Genomic DNA, 25818 nt, shown 5'->3' with positions numbered 1-25818 from the left:
GTCAACTGTCAGCTGGAGTTTAACCGAAAGAAAGTGAAGCGAACAATATTTTCTGGATGAAGAGTGAAGACAATGTCAGTCTCTGTTTTCTTTGTAAAGAGAACCTCGACACAGTATCAGGAGTTTTACTGTAGGTAAAAACTGAATGAAAGTTATTCTGGCCACCATGGGCTTCTCATTTAAAGACAAGCTAATCATCCACAGCAGCCTTAATAAAGAAGATCAAATAATCTCTCCTGAAACTTTTTGATGTATGTACCGGTAGTCTTTTTTTTCCTCAGATGTCATGGCGGCCAACCTACCGAGGCTCCAAGTTTCGAAACGTCTATGGAAAAGTGGCCAGCCGGGAGCACTGCTTCGACGGAGTCCCCATCACCAAGAACGTCCATGACAACCACTTCTGTGCCGTCAACTCCAAGTTCTTGGCGGTCGTCACCGAGAGCGCCGGCGGAGGCTCGTTCATTGTTGTACCTGTATCCCAGGTAACGGGAACTGTGGCATTGCCAATGTGCTGTTTGTTGTTATTCCGCGCATGCAAGACAACAACTGAGGTTAGTCCTTGACGTTACTGTGTCAGTGTTTCATCAGAAGTTTGTTCTGGAAGAGAGAGAGACTATTTTTGATCTTATGCGGTTAATTCATTAGAGGTTTATTTTAGATTACTATGATAATGCGTTCATAAAATGCATCTTAAACTATTCTCTCTACTGCAGGGCGTAGTAGCTTTATTTAGCTTTATTTAGAAATAAAGGCAACGTTAACTTGTGACAGGGTGAGATCACAATAATCTCAAATAATAAGGAACAGCAATGTATTGATAACGTTCTTCACATTTAGAAAATCAAATCTGCCTCATTGCTGTTTCTGAATTATTGATCGTGCTCTAATTATAACAGTTCTGCATATTTAAAAAAAAAAAAAAAGTCTTACGTCTGCAGAAAAGCATTACATCATTGAGGTATTTTAAGTGGAAGGTAATTTTTCAAAGAAATGCATTTAACTAAGCACTTTGCTGAAGCCTATATTGTACAAAGCCAGTTGAATCCAGTAAGACATTTGTAATTAACGTATTGTGAACAGTGTAGAAATGTGTGTGCAATATTTTCTGCGCTTACTCTGCAGCCTGCCTCTGATTCCACTTTGCACGCATTTGCGTGTTAATGGAATGGAGAGAAACCGTTGGGTGCTTTGCTTCTTTAAGCAGTTTACATCATCATGGGCTGGGCTGTCCTGCAATGCCAAAGTGCAGTATCTGCAAAAGGTTTAGTGTTTTTCTTTCATATTAAATTCTGGTTAATCCCCAAATTTATAATTAAGTAGTGAATGTGAATTTATTTTCAAATATACTGTAGGTTGAGCTCAGGCTGACCTTGGCGGTTTTAGAGTGATAAAATGTGGTACGTAAACATTTTCGGGATGAATATAACCTGATTTTGAATGTGTTTGGGGATCAGTGACCAAATTCATAATTAGAGGTAATAAATCACAGATTTTGCACAATTTGGAGCTCTCATAGCCCTTTAATGGAGCTGCACTGCATATAAACCCTTCATGTGCAGACCATATGAATGTACTGGATGTTTTAATAGCATGCAGTAACATATTGCAAGGTGCTATGCTATCTGTGAGTATAGCACGTGTTATTGAAACACTAGATAAATTAGCCGGATGGATCAGAACGTGTCCGTGTATTAATGACACCTCAGCTGTGTCGGGATGATTTCTCATTTAGACGCACAGTCGCTTCAGTTCTGGCTGTCGTAACAGGATGATTACGTTCAGGGGCTCTCGCTGCACCTTCATGGCTGCAGCAGCGTTTCTAGTGTCGCTGCATTAATGGAGTTCAGTGGGACGGGAGTTGATTTCCAACATGCTGGTGGGACGTCTCCTCTCACTGACCGCAGGAGGCTGAAGCCAAAGCGCTGCTGTGGGATTATTTTACTCCCTGCTCGATGAGCACTAAACAGGGCATCCGCTCCACCAGCAGACTCTGAGCTGCTGTGATCCGATTGTGAGCACCAACAAACCGTTTTTAATGACGACAGCTCTAAGTTACAATTAATGCATTTATTTATGACGTAGGATTAGGCTACAGTTTTGGAATGGAAGGCGGTTTATCTCAGAGGAACCTGAACTGAATTACAAGCAGATATGGTGCGCAGTCACGCTTTACCCAGAATCCTTGGCTGTTTAGCAGTCTGTAAGATAATTCAGAGGATGCAGAACATTAACAAAAGAGGCAGCAACACCGTGACTTTGGAATCAAACAGAGAGCAAAGGAATGAATTACAGAATTACAAACCTCCTCCCATGTTTCCTCCTCCTCTAAATTGAGGACACACTCAGACGCGTGAGTGTTCACAATGATCTCCTTTAAAAAACACAAGCTGATCTTGGGTGTGTTTGGCTAATGGTGAGGAGTGAGCGAGGCAGAGACATATTTCAATGGTAGCCAGCGAGACAGCCATATGGCTACCCCCCCCCCCCCCCCCCCAGATGCTGATGGAGGGCAGGACGACCGCTGGCACCGCCTGGCACCTGGGCCCACCCAGACAGAAACAAAGAACTCCTCCTCCACGCCACCGTCAGCGCTAATATTACAGTCACACCAATTATGACGAGTATTTCACAGTAATTCAGATGAATGATTGAGTCCTGTTCTCATAAATCCTTTGCTTCTCATTCCTGATGATTTCTCACTCGTGTGTATAATATCAGACGAAAGATATTTATTTAACTATTGGTTGAAGACATATGTTGTGACCATTAAGTCATCAAATTATTACAGAGCTCTCTATGAAGCGGACTGCAGGACCACTTGACTGTCAAACCACACAGGAGGGGACACACACACACACACACACACTGCTGGTCCAATTTCTGATGATACTCTGACATGTGATAAACCGTGGCTGCAGAATTTTCAATTTCGCCTCTTAAGCATGACTCAGCATGTTCTTTGTAGGTTATTGAATGTTGAAAGCTCCGTGATCTTTTGAATCAGCAAGAGGCCACACTAATGGAAATCTGCAACCTCACTGCCTGCAGTTATTATGGGATGTGCTGCAAGTAATGCTGTCTCCACCTCAGACCACCCGTTTCTGACCCTCGTTAATTAGGATTTATTGGGATTCAAGATCAATAAGAGTCTGTTGTGAATACGTCACGTGGGTCGCTGGCATTCTGGAACTGTGGGGATCTGATCGGCTCACTTTTCTGTGTCACAATGTGAGCTCGTCGGAACCAATCTGAGCCACAGCGTCGGGAAATGAGCTGCAGAGCGACGAGGAGGCCTACTAGTGACCAACTACTGCAGGCCTCTAGCAGTAGACATAACTGAGAGAGCAAAGTGTTTGAGATCAAAGCTCTAAATGCAACTTATGATTTCTTTATTATTCCTGCCGGACATTCTGGACTCTGTGGTTCCCAGCAGAGATTATTTCCTGGCAGGTAATTAGTTCCACCCATGTAGGGAGTCCCTTAGATCCTATCTTATTAGTGTTTTGAGGCCATGTTAAAACCTCACAGTCACTGTAGCATTTATTAGGCAAAGGAAAATCGGCATCAGACGTGGAAATATTTCCATTCCCCACTGAATACAGAAAATGTTTTCATTACAAAAATTAATTTGTATTAAAATTAGAGATAGAGATTTCTAATAAGCGTCGTCTAATAGCTGAGCCGATTCCACATCAGAGCATGCCCACGGATCTGTTCTGTCTTTAATACCGGAGGAAACAGATCCAGTTGAAATCAAACAAAACAAACAAACAAACAAAAAGTTTTGGACCCTTTCAATAATATCTCTCTAATTACCTCCACAAAGGAGGCTCTGTTTCATAAGTAGTAGTCCATTAGTAGTGGACAAACAGATTTGTTGTATCTTCAAAGGCTATAGATCCAGAAAAATCCATCATTACTGAAATTGTGCTTTTTGTGACTAACTTCTAAATTAATAATGACATCAACGTGAATCAAATTGCTAAACATTTGTTTTCATGTTTAAGGAATCTAAAAATGTAGATAAAATAAACGTAAGGCCATTCTTTTTGGTGTAAATCCCAATATAGGGAGAGTGCGGTGTCTTTTATTTCTGCTGGCTTTGACTCATAACTTTCTTCACACATACACACACACACACACCCTCCTGCAGTGAGGTATGGGGCAGTTTTAAAAGACTTCCAATATGGGGATGCACAAATATAAAACAATTCTTAAAGGCGACACTGCAATAATAAAAACATTTATTATTATTCAAAGTAGTGCTTGTGACCATTTGATGCATCCTCGGAGACTCTGCAGGGTTCAGTGAGGTTGTTGCATGTAAACACACAGGATATCAAATCTCTGAGGAAATCAAAAGGAGGTCAGTGGGATGAAGTGGCATCAAACATTCATGACATCATGACTGACATTAAGCGGCTCCTGTTGTTATGAGCCGCTGCCCCTCTGTGGATTCTTTGGGTTACTGCAGAACATGGTTTGAGATTTCCTGTGCAATAAAATGCTTTGATCAAAACCCCTCTAGGTGTCGGTTTGATTACGTTATATTATTTTAGAGTTTTGTAACAGTAAAAGCGTTACGTTGTTTTGCTCAGTAATGTTCTTTATGGATGAATATTACTTGGCTTCATTAGAAGATCAAATGCAATTCTGTATTCGGTATCAGCATTGCCTTCTCTCATCATTTCTATTACAATACTCTTATATTATGCCATTTTCACAAATGAGAAATAACTGACCTCTGCTCATGTTGCAGTCTGGTCGCCTGGACTCTCACTTCCCAAAGGTGTGTGGCCACCACGGGAATGTTCTGGATATCAAGTGGAACCCCTTCTTTGAAAACATCATAGCATCCTGCTCTGAGGACACCTCGGTGAGCGACCCTTAAATTTGTCTTTCTGTGTTTTAACCCTTTAAAGCCCACCCATCAAGTAATCATCAGAATGCTGTAATTTATGTAACTTTTGCAAAATCCTGATTTTTTTTCATGGAAAATGCACATGCATGTGTTGGCTTGTATCTATCAGCTTTTTCGGGGGCGGGGGAATCAAACTTTAAAATCCTGGGAGCCCATGTGTATCAAATATGATACGTTTGGCAATAAAGGGTTAAATGAACGTTCATTAAAAAACCTGGACAGCTTTAGAACATTTAGCCTCCTGGGACCTGTTGTCCAAATATGTGGGCATCCGGTGTGAGGTCGTCCAGACCCCAAAACCAAATTCTGGCACCAAATAGAGAGTTTCACAGATCATTCCTCAGTTGTGACTATTTTTTCTATCAAAAGTCGAAGTGAATGTTTTAATGTTGCCATTATTTTCCTCACTACCAATGTAATGACTAAATCATATTATATTAATAATATTAATATTAATTAATATATTATATTCATATAGTCATATAATATATTGATAATAATAATAGTTTTACACTCATCAGGTCCCAATCGCCCCAAATAGCCAACAGAAATAAAAGAAAATGCATGCCATGAAAGAGTTCAGAACTCAGGAGGTTAAGGTGTGTGAACCTCCCACTATACCTGTGAAGCTGGTCAGATGCTGAGGTCAATAGCAGGGGATCATTGATTAAGAAGGTTCCTGCAGGACTGTGATTTGCTATTTGTCCCATTGCTGCTCTAGTGCCTGTTGTTCAGGGGGGGTGAAAGCAGCAAGTGACAGATGCACAATGTCTTTGAGAAAGAATCAACTCTCCCAGCTGTTTATGAACCAATCAAACAGCAATATTGAATCTATATTTCTCTTGCTCTTAACATCAGATGTTGAAAGGCATAAACTAAAACCCTGTTGGCAGTATTTCCACCTGTTACATCACTCTGCTCTGGTAGAACTGCATCCTGTGTGGCGCTTTCTCCTGTTGAGGGATAATCTTTTCTGGCCATAGCTGTAATCCAGTCTAATCCTGATGTACTGGACTACATTGAGACGATGTTCTATTTTTGATGCAGCCTGTGGCCTGATTGTAGTTTGTAGGTCATAATCTATAGTTAAAAACGACATTATCAGAGTGTCTTATGAAGATATTCACGTCTACTGTCCGTGTGTGTGAATGAGGCAGGTGCGGATATGGGAAATCCCAGAGGGAGGTTTAAGGCGCAGCATGACGGAGGCGGTGCTGGAGCTGTACGGCCACAGCAGACGGGTGGGGCTGATAGAGTGGCATCCAACCAGCAGTGGCATCCTCCTCAGTGCCGGCTACGACTACAAGGTACCACAGCAGCACCTCCAGAGACAACAAGGTTATATCATGGAGGTATATTTACGGTTAGTAATTACATGTCATTAAATACAGGGTCAATATTCAATACTTTTTTTTTTTTACCTCCGCCAAGGAGGTTAGGTTTGTCTGTTTCTTAGCAAGATTACAGAAAAACTGCTCGATGGATCTTGATGAAAAAAACAAAACAAATCTGAAGATGGGTTTTGGTCTAACTTAGATCCCATTAAATTATGAGCGATCCAGGTATCTGTCTGGCTACAAAAAAATAAAAGAAATCCATTTTCCCATTTACTTAATTGAGGCTTTTAAAAAAAAAAAAAAAACATTCAATTCACTCACCAAAAATCACAGTCAGGGGACCGATATGCACAATCATGAAAAATGTATTCTGGATCTGATCCAGAATGACCAAAAGAAAAAAATATAACATTTTAACATTGAAACCCCCTTTAGGGATTCAAAAAGCACCTCCCCCAAGGAGGTTATAAACAACTACTGAACTAATGACGACAAAGGTGAATTCAGCTGCCAAAGATATGTTTTATGGTAATTGAATCCAAAAATGTAAATAAAGTTTTTAAAAAAGACAATTATTTTTGGTGTAAATCCAATTACGAGGTGAATGAGCTGCTTGACGGTGGTTTGCGCTCGGCGACTGCTTTTCTAGTTTGACATGCTGACAATGTGTTTTGCAAAAAATTAAAACATATTTGTTGGTTTAAAAAAACTGACCTGGCATCTATAGTTCTGGTCATGATCCAAAAACCTGCAATGGAGCCTTCCTCAGGAGAGAGAGGCAAAGTTCAAGAGTCTTGAATTATAACGTTCAAGGATACAAAAACCCCGACAGGTAAACAAGATACAAAAGGTTTAGGCTAAGGTTCTAGTCCAAGTAGCAAAAATGGATCAAAAATGACATTACGAATAAAGTTTTGACAAACAGGATATGGGAAAACAAAGGTATCAAAGCAGCCTTACGGAGCAACCCTCTGAACTTAGCTGCGGTCTCTTTGACTGCTGGGCAGTGATGTGTTCACTGTCATCATGTCAATCTGAGCATCAGCCTCAGTTGCTGAGATACAGACCAAAAATAGTCCAGCAATAAAGTGAACTCTGACTACAACTATGGCCTTTAGTTCTAAAGTGCATTCAAACGTGAGTGGGAAGGGGATGGTTGTGATTAGTGATCCTATTGGTGGACGGACTCACAGGTGGGAGTGGCAAGGACTGAAATGACTATATGATCATTGTGCCTTCGATCATAATTGATATCAGTGGCATCTCCCGTCTGATGTGTTTCAGATCCTGATCTGGAACCTGGAGATCGGCGAGCCGGTGAAAATGATCGACTGCCACACGGACGTCGTCCTCAGCATGTCCTTCAACACGGATGGCAGCCTGCTGGCCACCAGCTGCAAGGACAAGAAGCTGCGCGTCATCGAGCCTCGCTCTGGAGTCGTCCTCCAGGTGAGGGAGGCGCTGATGCTACAGAAAACACATATTTGTGCTGCATCCGGTTTGAGGGAAACGCTGTTTGGACCCGACGCTGTGCAGTGCAGAGCCAGGAGCTCAAACCCATGAAACATGTATACAGTACACGGGTTCGCTGACAGCGGCTCATGAACACCAGTGGAAAACCTTCCCAGAGTGGACATAGCAGCATGTCGATGCTCAGGGTCTCTGACATATTGTCTCTCTGGTTCCTTCGCTGTTCTTGAGTTCACTGGAGAAATAGCAGATCTACAAGGTTCTGTTTTTAAAAGTCAAATCTTAGTTCATATTAATGTATATTTTAGACACTGTCGATTACGTTTAAACATATTTACTGCCATAAAGTGGCGGGGAAAATGGTTCCCACCGTTTCTCAGCCTCTTCACGCTTGAATCCGATGATCTCCCCACCTGACCTGACTGATGGTGAAATGGTTTCTGATGAGAGCAATGTGCTGCACCCCTGCTGGTCCGAGTGGGATGCGATCAAGACCAGCCAGCGGGAGGAAGAATTTATGAAATGACTCGCACCGAAAATGAAAGTTATAACTACAGCTGTAGCGGATGAAAACAATATTCATGCTTCGGTACACGGATGGGTTCCCCTTCTGGCTGTGCTCCAGTTAAACAAATATCCCTCGTTGCCAGTCGACTTTTCTCTGTGACGTCACGGCAAAGAACGAAGCTTCATTCTGTCTTTGCATCCACCAGCAAGCCAGCTGTAAGAACCACCGAGTAAACCGAGTGCTGTTCCTGGGCAACGTGAAGCGGCTGCTCACCACGGGGGTTTCCCGCTGGAACACCCGGCAGATCGCTCTCTGGGATCAGGTCAGACCCAGATGGCGCATGCCTGCAATGCCAGAGTGGGGGGGAGCAATTGTATGTTTAATTCCCTGTGTGTGTGCGTGTGTGTGTCCTCCAGGAGGATTTGTCCATGCCGATTGTAGAAGAGGACATAGACGGCCTCTCGGGACTGTTGTTTCCCTTCTATGATCCAGACACACATATGTTGTACCTGGCAGGAAAGGTCAGTGTTGAGCCACATCAAGGAGACTATTGTTATTGTGACTTATCTTATCTAAAGATAACTAGTCGAGGGTCCAGATACTTGTGCTCCTGTTGGAGTATCTGGACCCCTCGACCAGTCCGTTAGAACTGAAGAAGCCTCTTGGATGAGAAAAAGTCCAGCTGGATGACTGAGGACCCCCCCCCCCCCCCCCCCCACACACACACACACACACACACACACACCACCACCAGAAATCCCACAGTTGGAGAGTAATGTAATGATCAAACATGTTGGTCACCAGACCTGATCAAGTTAATAGTACTTAACTCGGTAGAGTTCCTACCTCTGCCAAGACCCAACAGCTAACCAGGCCAAATCCCAAGTCAGCCTCACGACCCTGGAACAATGTGGTGAACGTGACAACGTGTGTTAAAAGACAATAATCTGAGTTTCATTACATACTGTGTACTTTTTTTGTTATACATTTGGCACCATGCTCATTGATCGTTCTGGAGTTGCTACGTTAAATTATTATTTGTACTCTTTCAACCATCATATTACGACAGTTTGCCAGAATGATCAGTAATAGTTTGTCCGTTTTGTGGCCTTTCTGACAGGGAGATGGAAACATTCGTTATTTTGAAATTACCACAGAGAAGCCATACTTGCAATACCTGATGGAGTTCCGGTCGCCTTCTCCACAGAAGGGACTCTGTAAGTTCTTCTTGTTGATAAAGCCCTTCTGATTCTGAACGCTGCCCGTATTGCAGCAAGGCTGACCCAATCGTCCATGAAATCTGGGAATCCAATTTGCCACAGCGGTCATCTCGTCACACGGCCTCTGTTCTGCTTCGCAGGTGTGATGCCAAAGAAGGGTCTGGACGTGGCCTCCTGCGAGGTGTTCCGCTTCTACAAGCTGATCACCCTCAAGGGTTTTATTGAGCCCGTTTCAATGATCGTGCCAAGAAGGGTGAGTTAAGGGAAAGAGAGGATCTCATCAGCTGATGACATCTCGTCGTTCCTAATCTCATTGTATATCCACTATGCAATAACAATAAAGGCTTTCTATTCTATTCTATTCTATTCTATTCTATTCTATTCTTCTGGTCAGTTATTCATGTGGATGACTGAGTAATATCATCTTGGTTATGTTTCGTGTCTTCAAAAAATACCCAAAATCACGTACCTAATCAATAAAAAGAGGATGCATGTGGTTCCTGGTTTGCAGGCAGACACGTACCAGGAGGACCTCTACCCCATGACGGCAGGAACGGAGCCGGCGCTGTCCGCCAGGGAATGGCTGAGTGGCATTAACAGAGGTAAGCAACAAGTTGGCTTCTCGGGCCTGGGGCCGATTTCTGAAAGAACTTTTTAACGTTTTTTTAATTTGTAAAAAAAAAAAAAAAAAAGAAAGAATATGAAACAGAAAGCCACCCAGCATTTGTTGCCGTGATCTTAAAATGGAAGCTGGGGTAAAACATGACGGTGGAAAACAGTCGCCTTCGATCACTGTGACTTTGCTCCGATTGGTTCCTCGTTGCCAACTCTCTCCCACTTTCCCTGAACACACGGTTTAAACTTCCTCTCACTCTATAAGATACAACTTGAGCTGGGCTCAACACGAACAGGGTGGGGGGGGGGTAGGAAGTGCGTTTTCATATCGTCGCCACTTCCCCTTGTTCTGGTCCGAACATAACAGCACCTCCTTTCAAAGGCCTACAAACAACATTAAACAAAAGTCCCGCCACACTATACACACTCCTCATTCTATAAAGCGGACCAGTGTGTAGATGGCCAAAAAAAACCATACCAGGTGCCCACTATGGTAAGAACGCTGTCATGATGAGGTGAGGCACATCAAGCTGAAGACCACATGGAAGCGAGACTGGACCAGACGACCTGTGAAGGACTAGAACCTCTTAGCCCAGCTGGACGTCATTCAATGCAGAGATCGCTCACCGTCTTGGTTTTCACATGCCAATGAGAATTTTGACTCCATTTTGGCAACAGACCCGGTCTTGATGTCGCTAAAGGACAGTTACCATCGACCAAAGCAGTTAGTGTTCAAGGCCCCGGTGAAGGAAAAGAAGAGCGTGGTGGTGAATGGAATTGACCTGCTGGAGAACGTTCCACCCAGGACGGAGAACGAGGTATGTGTAGAACCGATGGGGAGCTCTCTCCGCACAACTGATCCCTTAAGGAGGAGGTTTTTACAAACTCAATGAATTCATAGCATTAGATTAGCCAAGAGCGCTTCGTACGGAGATGAGTAGATGAATGATGTGTTATAAACAGATTAATCCGGTTTCAGCTTGATCTCAGATACAGCAGAATAAAAAATAAAATAAAAAGTAAAATATCATAAAATTACAAATGATTTTTACAGATTATTATTATTATTAATATGATCAAACATCTTCAGTAAGTAAAAGCACTAAGAGTTAGGCAGCAAAACACTTTAGTATTAGTATTTAATGTTCATCCATGTGTTGGAGGCGATCCCAGCAGATGCTGGGCAGGAGACATGGCGTCATCATTTATGATTACACTAAAAAGTCAATTATTATAATTTTAGACATTTTTATTTGAATTTTGTGTAAAAAAGCACTGTATAAGTAACAGATTAATTATTCTGTAAAATAATGAAAGTAAAATGTATCATTATTATTGCAGAACGCCTAAAATAACTGGTTTTGCAATTTAAAGACAATGTCGGTGATCAATTGACAATTTTTGTGAAATGAAACAATCATTTTTTAAATGTATCTACGTTATCTCCCTCAAAGAATGTTAAATTGTTCTGCTGACTTTTTGTTTTCATATCTTAACGCTCTATAATGGTTCAGAATGCAGCCTAGATCCATCCATGCGGTAACATTGATATCTTCATCTTCCCCGGTTTGCGTGCTTAAATTTGCTTGTCACGTTCCTTCACGTAGCTCCTGCGGATGTTCTTCCGGCAGCAGGGTGAATTGCGGCGGTTGAGAGAGGAGCTGAACACCAAGGATGTGCGAATACGCCAGCTGGAGCTGGAGCTCAACAACCTGAAGAACGTCAGCCCCAACAATGTCTGACCTCTCGACCTGCTGGACTGGAGAGGCGGCTTCTTTTGTCCCCTGTGCTGACATCCAGCAGCAGCCTTCTGAGCCCTGCCCCCCCCTACCACCATCACCACTCGTTTTTGACATGTGACATTATTTCCTAACTTTATTGTCCTACATAACGGACACAATAAGATAACAACTGAAGGATAATGGTGCAATTACTACGATAGTGTATTAATGACAAGTACGATCAATACTGAAAGCAAATCAGTGTTCATTTATTACCACCTTAACATGAAATCAATAGGTCTGATCGGCTGAGGTGTCGTCTGTTTGAATCCAGTGCCTGCTCTCATCACACTCATCCCTCTCTAACAACTCCACCATGGTTTGGTCCTCATGTATTTTTTGGCCGAGGCGGCCTTGCAGGATGAAAACACTGCCGCTGGCTCCCATCGTTCCTTCCCCGAGGCTTTCGATCCCGCTGCAGACGCTTGTTGCAGAGAGCTTCTCTCCAAGTCTCTGATCAGAGAGAGGCTTTCCCTCTGAGTGACAGACAAGACCCGATTTTGCAGGCGTGGGTCACGCTTTTCTTCTGACTTTTACCTGTGAATGTTGTTAGCTTTATTCTGCTGTACAGTACATTTACTGGTACTTCTATTTATTTGTCACAATTCACCCTTTTTAGCCGACATGTGTTTGCTGATCCCATAGGCTTTTTTTACGGCTTGCTGCAGGATTTTGATGGATTTTGCTGAATTGGCATTGAAATTTCTGGTTGGAATGCTATGAAATATTGAAATGTGTGTAAAGCTGTAGCTTGAATGGTGTGAGTTACTTGACTCCAACAAAATACCTTCTGATAAATCATAAAAAAATTATTATTTCCTATGCCTAATGGTGAAAAAAGTTATATCGTCACCCTCTCACTCGCCACGTGACTGTTATATGCAGACATGTTGACCTGCAAAGCTGTCATTTCTATCACACGTTTGTCTTTCTGCTCCTAAAAGTTCTGCAGACTTTGAGCTTTTTTTCATTCAGCTACAGTCTGAAATGTAAGAAATGTGGGATATATCTGATTCATGTCGAGTCTTTTGATATAAGGCATAGCCTCATCTTAGTGCTGAATCTGTTGGAAATCAACTGATCAAAGAGAAGAAAGAATACAGCTGTAGCAAAAAATGGAATATAAAGTATATATAAATATAAAGTAAATACAAAAAATGCAAGGTAAGGACTGAAGGTCTCCTCTGACGGCGCCTTAAACACGAAGGCGCTTCTCTTCAGCTCCATGGTCTCTGGCTGCTTTGCTTCATGCTGTGTATCATAAAATCCTAGAAGAAAACATGTCACCATTTGTGTGGACTCTGAAGCTTACTGGTAGCTTTAATTTCAGAAGAAGTCAGAAGATCCTTCTAGAGAGACCATCGGTCACCCGACTTCAATTCCATCATGCAAACCAGGAATGTTACTGAGCTGGAGCCGTTTGCCGCTGAGGAACGGGCTAAGATTCCTCAGGAACACTTCCAGAAGCGTGCAGCAGTAACAGCTGATACACAAAGTCGGAGCACTGCGGGGCTGAATCATTTGGAGACTGAAGTCAGTGTTATTTCCTGATGTATTTGGAGAAAGTTTTCATATCTATTATTATCCGCTTTGGATCTATAAAGTATGCCTGCTGTACCGAGCTATTTATGGTTCACTGAGACGGTGCTTTACCCTGAAATTCTTCAAACCTGATTAAAAACAAGTAAAAGTCATCTTAAATTATTTTACCAGATGTGTCCGAAGTCTTCAGCATAGAGATAACTTTAAACTTGCAACCTAGATTATTGTCCATGTATTAAAAAATAAAAAAAAACATAAAAAATACCAGAGGACTAAGACCGATATTTGGTCTATAAAGTACTTCAGCCTTCGAATACGTGACGTTGCAGAGATAACACCACAAGAAACATATATAAAAGGGATTTATTGAAGTGAATGGGAGGGGAAAAGCAACATTTTGGCTGATGACAGTGGATCTAACGAGTGAAAACTCACTGAGGCAGGCCAATTTGACCATTATGGATAATCGTGAAAACAAAGTCCAACTAACTGATCATTTTCCAGAATTCACACTTTAAAATTAATGAATTTTGAATGCACATTAGTCGCTGTTGTAACCTCCGATTATATCACGCACTTCTCTACACTACCATCACAAATTCAAACATTGCCACCCGCGTGCCACAAAAACCAAAATAAAAGAAACATGGAAAAGAAGGTTATGAGTTCAGATGACTACTTCTCTTCGTGAAGGATTATGCGTACAAAGCTATGCTCAAATTCATCTTCAGAAATTTCACACTGCATATTTTCGATAAAGCAGCATACATTATTTAACATCTTATTACAAGTCATGGTTTCACTTCGGTCGTCTGTCCAATGTCTGCCGTCATCAAAGAGAATACAAAAAAATAGATTTGGTCATTATTTACAAAAACACGTAATTTCCGAACTATCAAAGCTGAGGGTTGGAGGAGGAGGAGGAGCAGCTTTGACAAGGGCAGACATTATATGCTGTAAATTGAAAAATATGCCCTGTGAGGGGTCACACTGTGCATGTTCAGACAGACGTTTCACACGGGGGACAGCAGAGTATTGGCATACTGGTGACACTACGAGCACATAACTTACATTAAAAAAAAAAAAGGAAGTACAATGCAGAAATAAGACGAGGAGAGAGGACAGCCATACATGAAATCCAGTAGTTGACTTTAAAATGTATTAGACATGCACTCTTTTTTTTTTTTCTTTTTTTCATTAGAGCTCTGAAAAGTCATCAGAAACCGGTTTTACACAAACGGTGGGAAAACAAAAACAACAATAGCCCCTTGCGCCTAGATAGGCGCTCGGGCCTAATTACTTCAAAAGGCTGAATTCTGCTCATATTTGAAATTACAAAATTTGCGTCCACAAAGCAGTTAAAAGTGGACTGTAAAGACTAAAATATGGGAGCATCAAAAGGTACGAGAATTTGATTCGTTTCTGCAGACAATCCCGTCTGACTGGCCAATAATAATAATAATAATAATAATAATAATTATTAAAAAAGACTCCTAATGCAATATGCAACTGGGGGGGGGGGGGAATACACAGGGTTGGGGAGTGAATGGGGGTGGGGGTACAGGTTCAAAACGGTTCATGTACTGTAGCTTCATGAGGAGTCTCAATCGTCTTCATCTTCCTCCCCTTCTTCATCGAGTTCCCTTTTTCTCTTCTGACCTCGCTCTTCTTCTGGAAAACAAAGAGCAACACTGAGAAACGGCGTCACCATGTTCTAGAAACACGTTTGCTGTTCTCTTTCGGCAGATGGACATTCAGATGGGAAAGCACAAAACAGAAATGGGAAGCTGTTTTAGCAAACTTGGATATAAACAATATTTTTTATTGAAATTATTTTTCCAAAAGTAAGTTCTCGCAAGTTTTCAGGGGCAAGAAAAGCGTGGAGAGAATCTCAGCGCCTCCCTTAGTCTCAGCGAGTCCCTTAGTCTCAGGGCGTCCCTTAGTCTCAGGGCGTCCCTTAGTCTCAGGGCGTCCCTTAGTCTCAGCGAGTCCCTTAGTCTCAGGGCGTCCCTTAGTCTCAGGGCGTCCCTTAGTCTCAGCGAGTCCCTTAGTCTCAGGGCGTCCCTTAGTCTCAGGGCGTCCCTTAGTCTCAGCGCGTCCCTTAGTCTCAGCGCGTCCCTTAGTCTCAGCGAGTCCCTTAGTCTCAGCGAGTCCCTTAGTCTCAGGGCGTCCCTTAGTCTCAGGGCGTCCCTTAGTGTCAGCGCGTCCCTTAGTCTCAGGGCGTCCCTTAGTCTCAGGGCGTCCTGAGAAAATCAACATCAGGACGGCTTCATGCTCACTTCCAGACGGTGGACTATGAAGATCAATATCACTTGTAAGCCGGCAGCTTCTAAGTATAAGTCAACCACCAGTTCACTCACCCTCCTCATCCTCATCATCAACCTCTCTGTCGTTCAAGTCTTCCTCCTCTTCCTCCTTTAAAAAAAAAAGAAAGAAAAAAAAAGTTCACTTATCTCAGACATGATATTTTTAACCAGGACTGCAAATCGAATTTATTTTCAACTCGCCTCTCCACTCAGATCCTCCTCTTCCTCTTCTTCATTCTCCTCTTCGTCATCATCACCCTCGTCCTCCTCTTCGTCCCCTGGTGCTGTGTCTTCGTCATACTCCTCCTCGTCTACATCTGGGTGACAGTAACCTTTAATCGCGCGGACTAACCCCAGACTGAAGTTATTCACTTACGATTTTAAACGTCTTAATGATGTAGACGAGTCGTGCAAAACTGAAGCGACGTATGTGAAGCCGCCGTTTGGGAGTGAAACTCACCATCGTCATCCTCCTCTTCATCGTCCAAGCCCTCTGCACACACCTCAGCGTCAGAGTCCGGTGCCTCCTTGTCGTCCAAGCCCTCTGCACACACGTCAGCGTCAGAGTCTGGTGCCTCCTTGTCGTCCTTGTCGTAGCCGTCCAGGTACGTGAGCTGGGGTAGTAGCTTGAACACGTTGTCTCTGTACTCGTTCAGGTTCGTCACCTCACAGTTAAACAGATCTAAGCTTTTCAGGGTGCCCAACTCTTTCTGTGAAAGGGACGATAAAGGCGGGTGACGGTACAGCTTCGTCCAGCACGTTTCCAAACGTCGAGCGTTTTTGGGGGATGACTTACCAACGGTTCTATTGTACTGAGGTCTTTGATCTTGTTGCCACTGAGGTTGAGATGTGTGAGGTTGGGGCATTTCTCTGCCAAAACGTCCAACCCTCCTGAGATCCGGTTATCGCTGAGTTCAAGCTGAAGAAACAATCAAATAATCAAAATATGCACGAGCTTAAAACCTTAAAGCAGGACTTGTTTGATGAAGGAAACACCCACCTTTTTGAGTTTTTTGAGTTTGGGCAAGTGAGCAACCGTTGTCAGTCCAACGTTGATTGTGCTTAGAAATTCCAGCTCCTCAAATTCATCTGTTAGACCCTCAATCTTGCCATCATTCGAGCGACAGTTGTCTAGCACGAGTTCTTTGACCTGCAGAACAAGCGATCACATCTGGTCATGTTAGCAAAATGAATTAAATATACAAACTATTGAAAATAAAGTTTAACTTCTTTAGTGTGTTTAATTAACGGGCAAGCTAATTCTTAATGTGTGAACTGATTTAGCCTTGAAAAATTATATCTGCAGTTAAAGTGGTGTACACAGTACATTTATTTATTTTATACTTCTATTCATCTCTGTGGAAGACCGTATACTCCACTAATTTATTGACGAACAGAGTTTCTATCAACTTGGCAGTTTTCTCAAATAGTAATATGATTTACTACTTGAGAAAACTGCCAAGTTGTATGTATGTAGTTTTATTGGCTCTGCAATTCATGCAAGTAACTGTCTTCATGAAGTACAATTTTGAAAGCAGCGTAAGTGTAAGGGGTTGCTTCTTGAAAGGGATCTATATCCCCCCCCCACCACCACCACATCCATTTATGCTTTCATGACAAAGATTGCTTAATGCTTATAACTTTAACAAAATAAAAAATAGTACAATACCAAGTCAGTAGAAAATTTATTAAATTGCTCTTCCATCAATTGTTTTTTGGAAGCACTGATAGATAAAGTAGTATCGTTCCTGTACCCCCCATACATCATGAAGCCGCGTAACAATATCTAATATGTTGTGCGGTCACAGGCGCGCGTTTATTTGACATTTTACAGCGGTGACTCAGCCAATCAGCCTCGAGAACCGGAACTATGAAGCTACTGCGCATCGCGCACGCACCTCAACCTTAAACACGGCTCTCCTTTCCTTTCCTTTCGCTGCGTATCTACCACATTTAGCTTCTTTTTGATAGGATCCGCTAGCGCGTTTGTTCCTAAGCTTATATCGCCTTGGTTACCAAGTTAAAAGAACGAGAGCAAAAGGAGCTGCGTGTGGATTGTTACGAGTGGCGCAGATGCACATTAGCTTAAACCGGTCGGAGTCAAAGCGACCTACGGGTCGTGCGAAGGGTCATTTGTGAGTGGGAGGGGCGGCGGAGGCAGATTAGATAGCTGCCAGGCAGGCGAACCTTTGGTCGTCGTTTGCGCTAAACCGTTGCCGGTTGGATTTGCGGCGTGTATAGACGTCGGTTATTAAGGAGGTATGATGAATCCGTTCGTCGCTGGTGTCGAATAAACGGGATATTCGGTGTTTTCCCAATAGCCTTTGTTTCTCGGTAAAATGGCGGCTCGTCCTAGTTCTGGAAAACCAGAGCAACAACGCGGCTCGACGATTTTCGGCTCCCCATATTTCCGGCGAAAACTATATTAGCGTGGCCGGTGAAACTACCGGGACGGTTCACAACAGCACGGGCGCTCATGTCGCCGCGTTTTTCGGCGACGTGGATGCATAACGGTCCGCGTTAATACGGTTCTCTTCCGGCCCGTCGGTGCGCACCGTTATTCCTACCGGAGGCTGCAGCCTCGCCGCCGTAAGCTGCTCCGTGGTTCAACGCACTTCCAATCGGGCTTACCGAGACCATTTTGGGGGGGGGGGGGGGGGACTGTGGGCGATGGATGGAACCGTGATCTTTACGCCTCGTCGATAATGTCATGACTTTGAGTATCCGCAGCCCAAACGCGCCAAGCGTCCGGTTTAAATGTTCCTCGCATGCGGGATAGTGCGTTAAAAGACGGAATACACGACAGGAGCGCGGCGCGGGGGGGGGGGGGGGGGTGTTGTTGTTTGGGCTGCGTTCCTAGATCAAAAGTTACAAATATGGCTTCTCTCGCCGCTCGCCTTGTTTATAACGCCGGTATTAAAAACAAGCTGCGCCGCATTCTCAAACGGCGCATCCGAACCGCGGCGCACTAAAGTTCAAAGAACGTACCTCGGAGAAGCGCCTAGCAACGCGAGGTACGTTCAGAACAATGCGACCCGGCGCCCCCCCCACCCCCCCTCATTGTTTAACTTACAGGAAACTTTGGGTCTCCACGCCGAGACAGACAGATTCTCCATTAGCCGACCGGAGCATTGAGCGGGATACGAGGCCGACTTACGTCTGACGGAGTGCGGTTCCGCAACTCGAGATGAATCCTCCTCTTCATGTCCATCCTTTGATGTGCGCGCCCGAGATGCGGATACACACTTTTTTTTAATAATTACCGCAAAAGCAAGTCGCGCCGCCACACCAGGCTGCTGCTGTTCATTCAAACTTGATCCGCTCGATGGGCGGGAACACGCTTCGGGATTGTCGTCACCGCCGACCAATGGCAGGAGCGGAATAGAGAGGGAACGGATTTACAGACGGGCTGACCAATCGCGTCGCGCCTCTCAGGCTGGGTGGGGTTTTGTGCTCGACGTTTGGGTTGTTTGTTAACTTGAGTTTAATTTACATGGCGAATGTAACGGGAGGAGGATGTGTGACGGTATTAAAACGCTGCGTAAATGGAGATAATAATAATATTTGTAAATATTATATTGTTATTAATAGGAATTCAGCTCGACATGGGAATACCCCCCCCCCCCCAAAAAAAAATGTAACAAAGGCAACAACCATCAATAAAGTGATGCAACTAAAATCAATCTTGTTTGCTTTATTTCTTGTTCATAAATTTCACTTACTTATTCAGAAAGGTTGATTTAGAATATTGTATCATTTCCAGAAACAGAATAATGTCATGTGACCGTTATATAAGCATTTACAACCATAATGAAGCGTGTGCTGTAATATTACCTCTGTGTGAACATTTTTGCCTTGTTTATTCATGCCTTGTAAGATTATTTATTTTCTTTTTTTTTCCCCTATGTGGGTATACAGTAGAACACGTTATAACTGTGTTTCACAAATTGCTATGCAATTGGAAGTTTGCCGTTTGTTTTTGTTTTGGCGTTTCAGTACACAAGATAAAGGTAAATATTCCAATGAAAAAAAACCGCAGATTAATTTTCAAAAGTATGTTTTACGATGAAAGGTTTTGCATGGTAAAGTAATATACATTTGATTGCATTTAGTTTTACATATATAACTACAGCACTTTTCTTTCCCACCATCAGAACTCGGCTCATTTTCCACAGACATGGATATGATCATTGATGGAAGCAGTCAGACGTTTGCTCAATGGTTTCTCACGTGAGAACGACTCTCGTGTTGACCGGAGCGTGTGGGCTGAGGCTGTAAAGAGTTGTTCCACAAGGGGGAAGCAAATCAATCGGTCTGGAGCCTGTTACCGTTAGAAGGCTGTTCAGAGTAACATTCTCGGTTTAACAGTTTTGTTTATTTTTAGTGAATGATGGTTGATAGAGAGGGAGTCGGGTCCCTGACTCAACCCAGTTTAAAATACCCAATCTAATAACACTAGAGTTACGCTGTGTAAGTCTTCCAGTACATTGCAATGGTTTTGTAACGACTGCTTTTCTCTACATTCGCTTGTGTACTCTCTTTCCATGCTCCGTCATCCGTGTGAAAAATAGCTGCGTGCTCACTATAAGAAGATGTGAGTCAATGACAACATTGACGTTATTGCATTTTGCACCAGACTGCGCATCAGTCTTCGGTCTTGTCTGCATCACTCAAGGGGCCCCCCACATCAAGCTTCAGTCATTAGTATCAAGCGTGCATCGCAGTTAATGAGGCTACCACTCTTAACTAAGGGGAACACCAGTCATCGTTTCTCTCTATTATTAATCTGCTAGAAAACATTGCTGATAGATAATTAATGCAGTATAGCTATTAAATGTGACTTTCTCAGTCTGTTTGACAGAGTATCGCATTTAAGATGTGCATTTGGTGAAGCTGTGCATTTGTGTGGCCGTTCAGTCCATCAAATTGAAATATTCTCGGTGCCTTGAGTATCCTTTTATGAATACTGCTGCAAACACAAGCCCGGCACGCCATTACTTTGTCAGACACCAAAAACAGTGTTCTTGTTTTTCATAGCAGTTTCTGTTGTGCCCGAATAAAACCGCTTGTACACCAACCAACCCTACCTACTCTCCTTTATGTACGCCCCGGTTTCCCTAGGCCGGGTCGTAACAGAGAAAACTATTAAATATAATATGTGTGTGTGTGTGTGGGCGTGTTCTGAGGTGGAGGAAGGTAAGCTGGTGCGAGTACAGCTGGAACTTGCCCATCATCGACAGAAGAATCCATGAGCAGGAGGAAGAATCAGAAGTCACCAGGTCAGAAAACAGCATTTAGGGAGAAGTCCAGCCTCCAGCTTCATGCAAACAGAGATGGAGGAGCTGAAAGGAGGCCTGGTGGTGGAGGTGGAGATTGTCCAGGTCAACGAGGACAATGCAGGACAGGACGGTTAGAGGGGGGAAGATTCACACACATGCACATTTCTAGCATGAAGGCATTCAAAAAAAATTTAGCTGGCAGATAATTTAATGCTGAGTCTGTCTTTGTCTTTATGCTTCCAGGGTGACACACAGCCATTCAGCCCTCCAGGTGATGCATGAGAGACGGGGGAGTACAACGTCAGGTACACTGGAGGGGGGGTCCATTAAAAAGGCCCGGAAAGCTCATTAGAAAGTCTTAAATATTTCAATTAGTCTTTAGCGTCACAGTAGACTTAATAAAGGTTTAGGATTGGCCACTTTTGCTCGTCAGCTTTAGCTGCACGCCATGTTTTCCTGTCTTCACACTGGAAATGGGGAATGGGGGGAAGCTATGTTCTCCCGTCAACAATAGAGAGCCCACCTGGAATGAGCCCAACATGAACATATGAAGGAAAGGTGATAAGGAGGCCAGGTGGTGGAACCAGGAAGTGTATACAGGAAAAGAGGTTCGCTAAGAAGAAGTGTGACGTTGAGAGGACAGGAGAGAGTAAACAGGAGTACGGGGAGACGAGACGCAAGGCAAAGTCATGAGGTCAGGAAAAAATATGACATTTAAACATTAAACTCCATTTACAGATTCAAAAATCAGTTAAAAATACAAATCAACTCTGATTTTCTTACCCTTCTCCTCTCTCGTTGTCCTGTGATGATGGTCTTAACCCCCATCATCGAGTGAAAGAGTGCGTGTCTGCGTGCAGGAACACAGACCTAATTTGCGTGTGTTTAAATGCAGGGAATGTATATTAGCATAAGGCTGAGTAATTGCCCCCCCCCCCCCCCCTCCCACACACACACACACGCCTCAGTACCTCATTTGAATGGCGGGTCAGTGGACCTTCCTGCCCCCATCCACCCCATGCTGCCCTGCAGTCATTGGTTCATTTCATAACACTGTTGTTTTTTTTTATCTGCCTAACCAATCACAATCAATGATGGCTCTTGCACAAGAAGACATGCATGGTGATGCTCATCCTCGTCGTTGCCTTTCTAACTTCCCTCATGCTAATCTTTGTCACTTCCTGGCCCACAAAAGGTGTCATGCAGGTCATCCTATGCCCGCTGTTTGGCCTTTGCTACCTTCCCATCTCTGTCTGTCCTTCTCTCCCTCTTTACAATCTAACCTGATCTCATTCTGGATCAGATCCAGAAGACAGTTTGCATGATCGTGCATATTGGACCCCCTTTATTACTTGGTGAGTGAATTGAATGCATATTTGACAAAATATGATTTATTTTTTTATCCAGACGGGTATCCGGAACGCTCTCAAAATTGAATGGGATCTAAGTTAGACCAAAGACCCATCTTCATCAAGATACATCCGCTAGTTTTTTAGTAATCCTGCTAACAAACGATTATGATGTCAAGAGCATCTTCCTGCTTTGGTAGAGGCAATGATGATGAAAAGAAAACTTTCCTCTACAGTTTAAGCGCCGCTTGTTGAAAATTTATCAGCCACTTGAGGGCGCTATTTGCTAACTTGTGACTGAAAATGCTGAAGTCAAAACAGCACACACCGAAATCATAACCCAGCCTCCGACTGTTGATTGGGATCAGGTCACATGACCTCAGATCTCAAAGTATGCATCCATTTCACTTTAGTATTTAAGTTTCTCTGAAAAAAAGTTTTTTTTCCTTTTTTTTTTTAAAGGGAACTCATTTAAATACTGATGGAATCCAGATGATCATCTGTAAATAACAATAGGCCGAAGCACCAAAACCAAAAGGAAACACAGACACGAACTAATGATTTAATATGAGATCGACTCCTCTGGATGTATCATCAAAACCAGGTTCACAAATCCCCTTTTCCCCCTCATCCTCTACAGTATAACATCATTTATTAGTTGGATTAACACCAAATGTTTGACTTTGATGGCTTTTCTTCTCTTACCATATTCCAGATTACAATCCCATCAAAATCAACTGTTCACATTTGACATTTAGCAAATGCTAGTGAGCTAACAAACTCATCAAAGGTTATCTCTACAATGGACAAAACACCTTCATGTTAGTATTTTCATTTAACTGCAGTGCCTCTTCACGTTTCTCCTCATTTTGAATTGAGCTTTTATAAATCTCTTTGGAGTCCTTGGACATGACACCCCCCCACCGCCCCATTATTAATCACTTTAATTGAGTGGATCCTTATAAATAAAGTATGATATAGTATTTGTCTTAAGAGCCATGCTAGTTCATGCCCTGCTGGGGAGCGTAGAGTTTGTGGTGTGAGTTTTATTGACTTCCTGTGGTGGCATTAACCCCCCCCCCCCAAAACAAAATCTTTCTTTTACCCCCAAGAGAACGAACTTCTTGTATCTCATGCAAAATGTAACTTCTCTGCATATACAAGAACAGTGGGAGAGGGAACAAAATGAGCTCTCATGGCCAACAACAACGGCATCAAGCATTCATTATTCATATTAATTGATTCTGGCAAATTTGGAGACAATACCTTGTAATGCAACAACAAATGCCGGACAGGAAGACGATCAACGCGCTGATCTCCTCCAGCGTGAACATGAAACGAGCTGCGTTCTGCTCACATCAGCCTGGAACTGTCAGGATCCCTGCTATTCAGGTTTAGAGTTGCGTAGAAAAAACATGAAGCAGACCGGTTCTAAATTTGTACTGAAGTGCTAAAAGAAGAATCTCTCATAAAAAAAATATATATGAAAATGTTTCCACTAGCGTGAAAAAGATACCCACATTTATTCAGACAGCACAACATGAATTGCAGATTATATTTACAGGCTATCGAATGTCTTTGAATGCTCTTATTATTATTATTATTCTAAAATGCTGAATTGTGGAAAATTAACCGAGCCTCACATCTTCTCTGACGTGTTATTTAATATTGTGCTGAGCTGAGGAGAGATGAGGTGCACGCTCTTCACTTGGCAGAAATACAATGAGGGAAAAAAAGAGAACCTTGCATCTTGATGTAAATGGCAATGCACTCAGCATCGTGCCACAATTTAAAATTTAATGAGGCCGCTCCATTCTGTTCGGATGGAGCAGTCAGATGTTCCTGTGCAGACTCTGCTTTGCAGCCTCCTCCTCTCCACTCACCAGCCTTTTCCCCCAGCTGCACGATGTAAAAAAAAAAAGAAAAAGCCCATGCGAACATAATATCGTTGCTGAACACAACTGAATGTCTCCTCTGTCACTACATCAAAACTATTGCTCACGCACTCATCGCGCAGAAAATCTGGCGACGCATCCGGGGTGTGCCCCACCTCTCGTCCTTAGTCAGCTGCGATAGGCTCATCAAGTCTGATAAAGCCGCTGTGGACGGGAAGATTAAGGTTGTCTCATCTAGAATATGGATGGATGGATTTTAACATGTGGGGCTCTCATGGTGTTTCCCGTTTGTCAGCTCACACATGGCGAGCTCCGTGGTGGCCATCCATGCATAGCAGGTGCCTCGAAAAAGAGAAGTCCTCTCCAAATTAGCTGTCGAAAGTGAATCACGGCAGGTTTTCTTTCAGTGAAATTGAAGAAGATGCAACACGCGGCTCCATGATGTGATGCAAAGACTCAAATTTGCCAAAGCAGGCTTCGGCTCAGTGATGGATTGCAGCTGAAAGAGCTGAGCTTTCATTCAGTGGTCAGGAAGATCTGGCTGCTTCAGCAGTTCTGTAACCGCTTAAAAATGAGCAGCTTTATGGTAATTGGCATCAAAGTATTAAAGCAATAAATAATAGGTATGTAAGTGTGTGTGTGGAGGAGGGGGGGGGGGGGGGGTTGTTTTAAGAGAACAGGGAATTGTTTAGCTGGGTTTCGAGCTTGTGAGTGCCCAGACAAACGCTCGAGAGCTGCTCTCTATTTACATTCTATTATTATATCTTATTATAGTAAACTAATGTGTGTTTTGCCTGAATATGATTCAATGTGTCGTGTGTTTATGAGCACAGTGGAGATGCTGCATGAGTCAACTTCACCGCCAGCCAGTTTGCTGCATTCATTTTAATTAAGAGCAGAAGGAGTGGGAGCAAGTCTGTTTGTATATATATATATATATACCCACACACACACACACGCAATACTACTTTGCTAAAAGTATTCGCTCGCCTGCCTTCACATGCATGTCAACTTGAGTGGCATCCCATTCTTAAACCATAGGATTTAATATGTCAGCTCCTCCTCCTCGAGGAAGGCCTTCTGCCCCCCAGTCTCCACAGTCGACATACTGATGTAACATTGAACAAGATGCTAAAGAGCACCTTGCTTCACAACATTCTTTCATGTAGAAATGTAAGTGACAAAAGTTTACTTTTCTTCTCGCGACTTCAAGTATTACTTTGATTGATTACCTTTATTTGATGATGTTCAATAGAGTCAAATAAAAAAAAAGCTTTTTGCAACAAATAATCCCTCAGTCCAATTTTTCATTGCATTGGTTAGAAATATCATTGAACCGGACAGCTTGCATGGAATACATTTTTAAAGTTAACTGTAGCCAGGCCTGTATCAACCATGTCCCAAAAGGATTTGTGTGAAAATTAGCATTTGATTATTTCCCTTTGCTCCCCTTCTTGCATTAGCAGCACAACCTGATTGTTCTCAAGCATGTAAATGAGCAATTTAGCTAACAAAGTATTATCAATCTAAATGGACTCTCTGGTGTATTGTGCATGTTATGAGACCGCGAAGCTATTCTTCATTAGTGCTCTACA

General features: G+C 42.9%; 2 protein-coding genes across 2 annotated transcripts; one reads left to right on the top strand and one right to left on the bottom strand.

Annotated features, from left to right (window-relative positions):
- Positions 1-281: 281 nt before the first annotated feature.
- On the top strand, positions 282-11813 carry coro2ba (coronin, actin binding protein, 2Ba). Its single transcript, XM_068740194.1, has 11 exons — positions 282-482; positions 4760-4876; positions 6079-6228; positions 7543-7707; positions 8442-8558; positions 8653-8757; positions 9357-9453; positions 9597-9709; positions 9968-10058; positions 10750-10889; positions 11679-11813. The coding sequence occupies exons 1-11, from the start codon at positions 282-284 to the stop codon at positions 11811-11813; spliced, it is 1431 nt and encodes a 476-aa protein (XP_068596295.1).
- Positions 11814-14997: 3184 nt separating this feature from the next.
- Positions 14998-19319, bottom strand: anp32a (acidic (leucine-rich) nuclear phosphoprotein 32 family, member A). Its single transcript, XM_068740205.1, has 7 exons — positions 18858-19319; positions 16701-16850; positions 16497-16619; positions 16161-16410; positions 15910-16017; positions 15755-15778; positions 14998-15065 (listed from the first exon to the last, which is right to left on the bottom strand). The coding sequence occupies exons 1-7, from the start codon at positions 18909-18911 to the stop codon at positions 14998-15000; spliced, it is 777 nt and encodes a 258-aa protein (XP_068596306.1). The 5' UTR covers positions 18912-19319.
- Positions 19320-25818: the final 6499 nt, after the last annotated feature.

The sequence above is a fragment of the Brachionichthys hirsutus genome, chromosome 1 (assembly GCF_040956055.1).
Source record: "Brachionichthys hirsutus isolate HB-005 chromosome 1, CSIRO-AGI_Bhir_v1, whole genome shotgun sequence".
Classification (NCBI taxonomy): Eukaryota; Metazoa; Chordata; class Actinopteri; order Lophiiformes; family Brachionichthyidae; genus Brachionichthys; species Brachionichthys hirsutus.
This window is presented reverse-complemented; position numbering and strand designations above follow the sequence as displayed.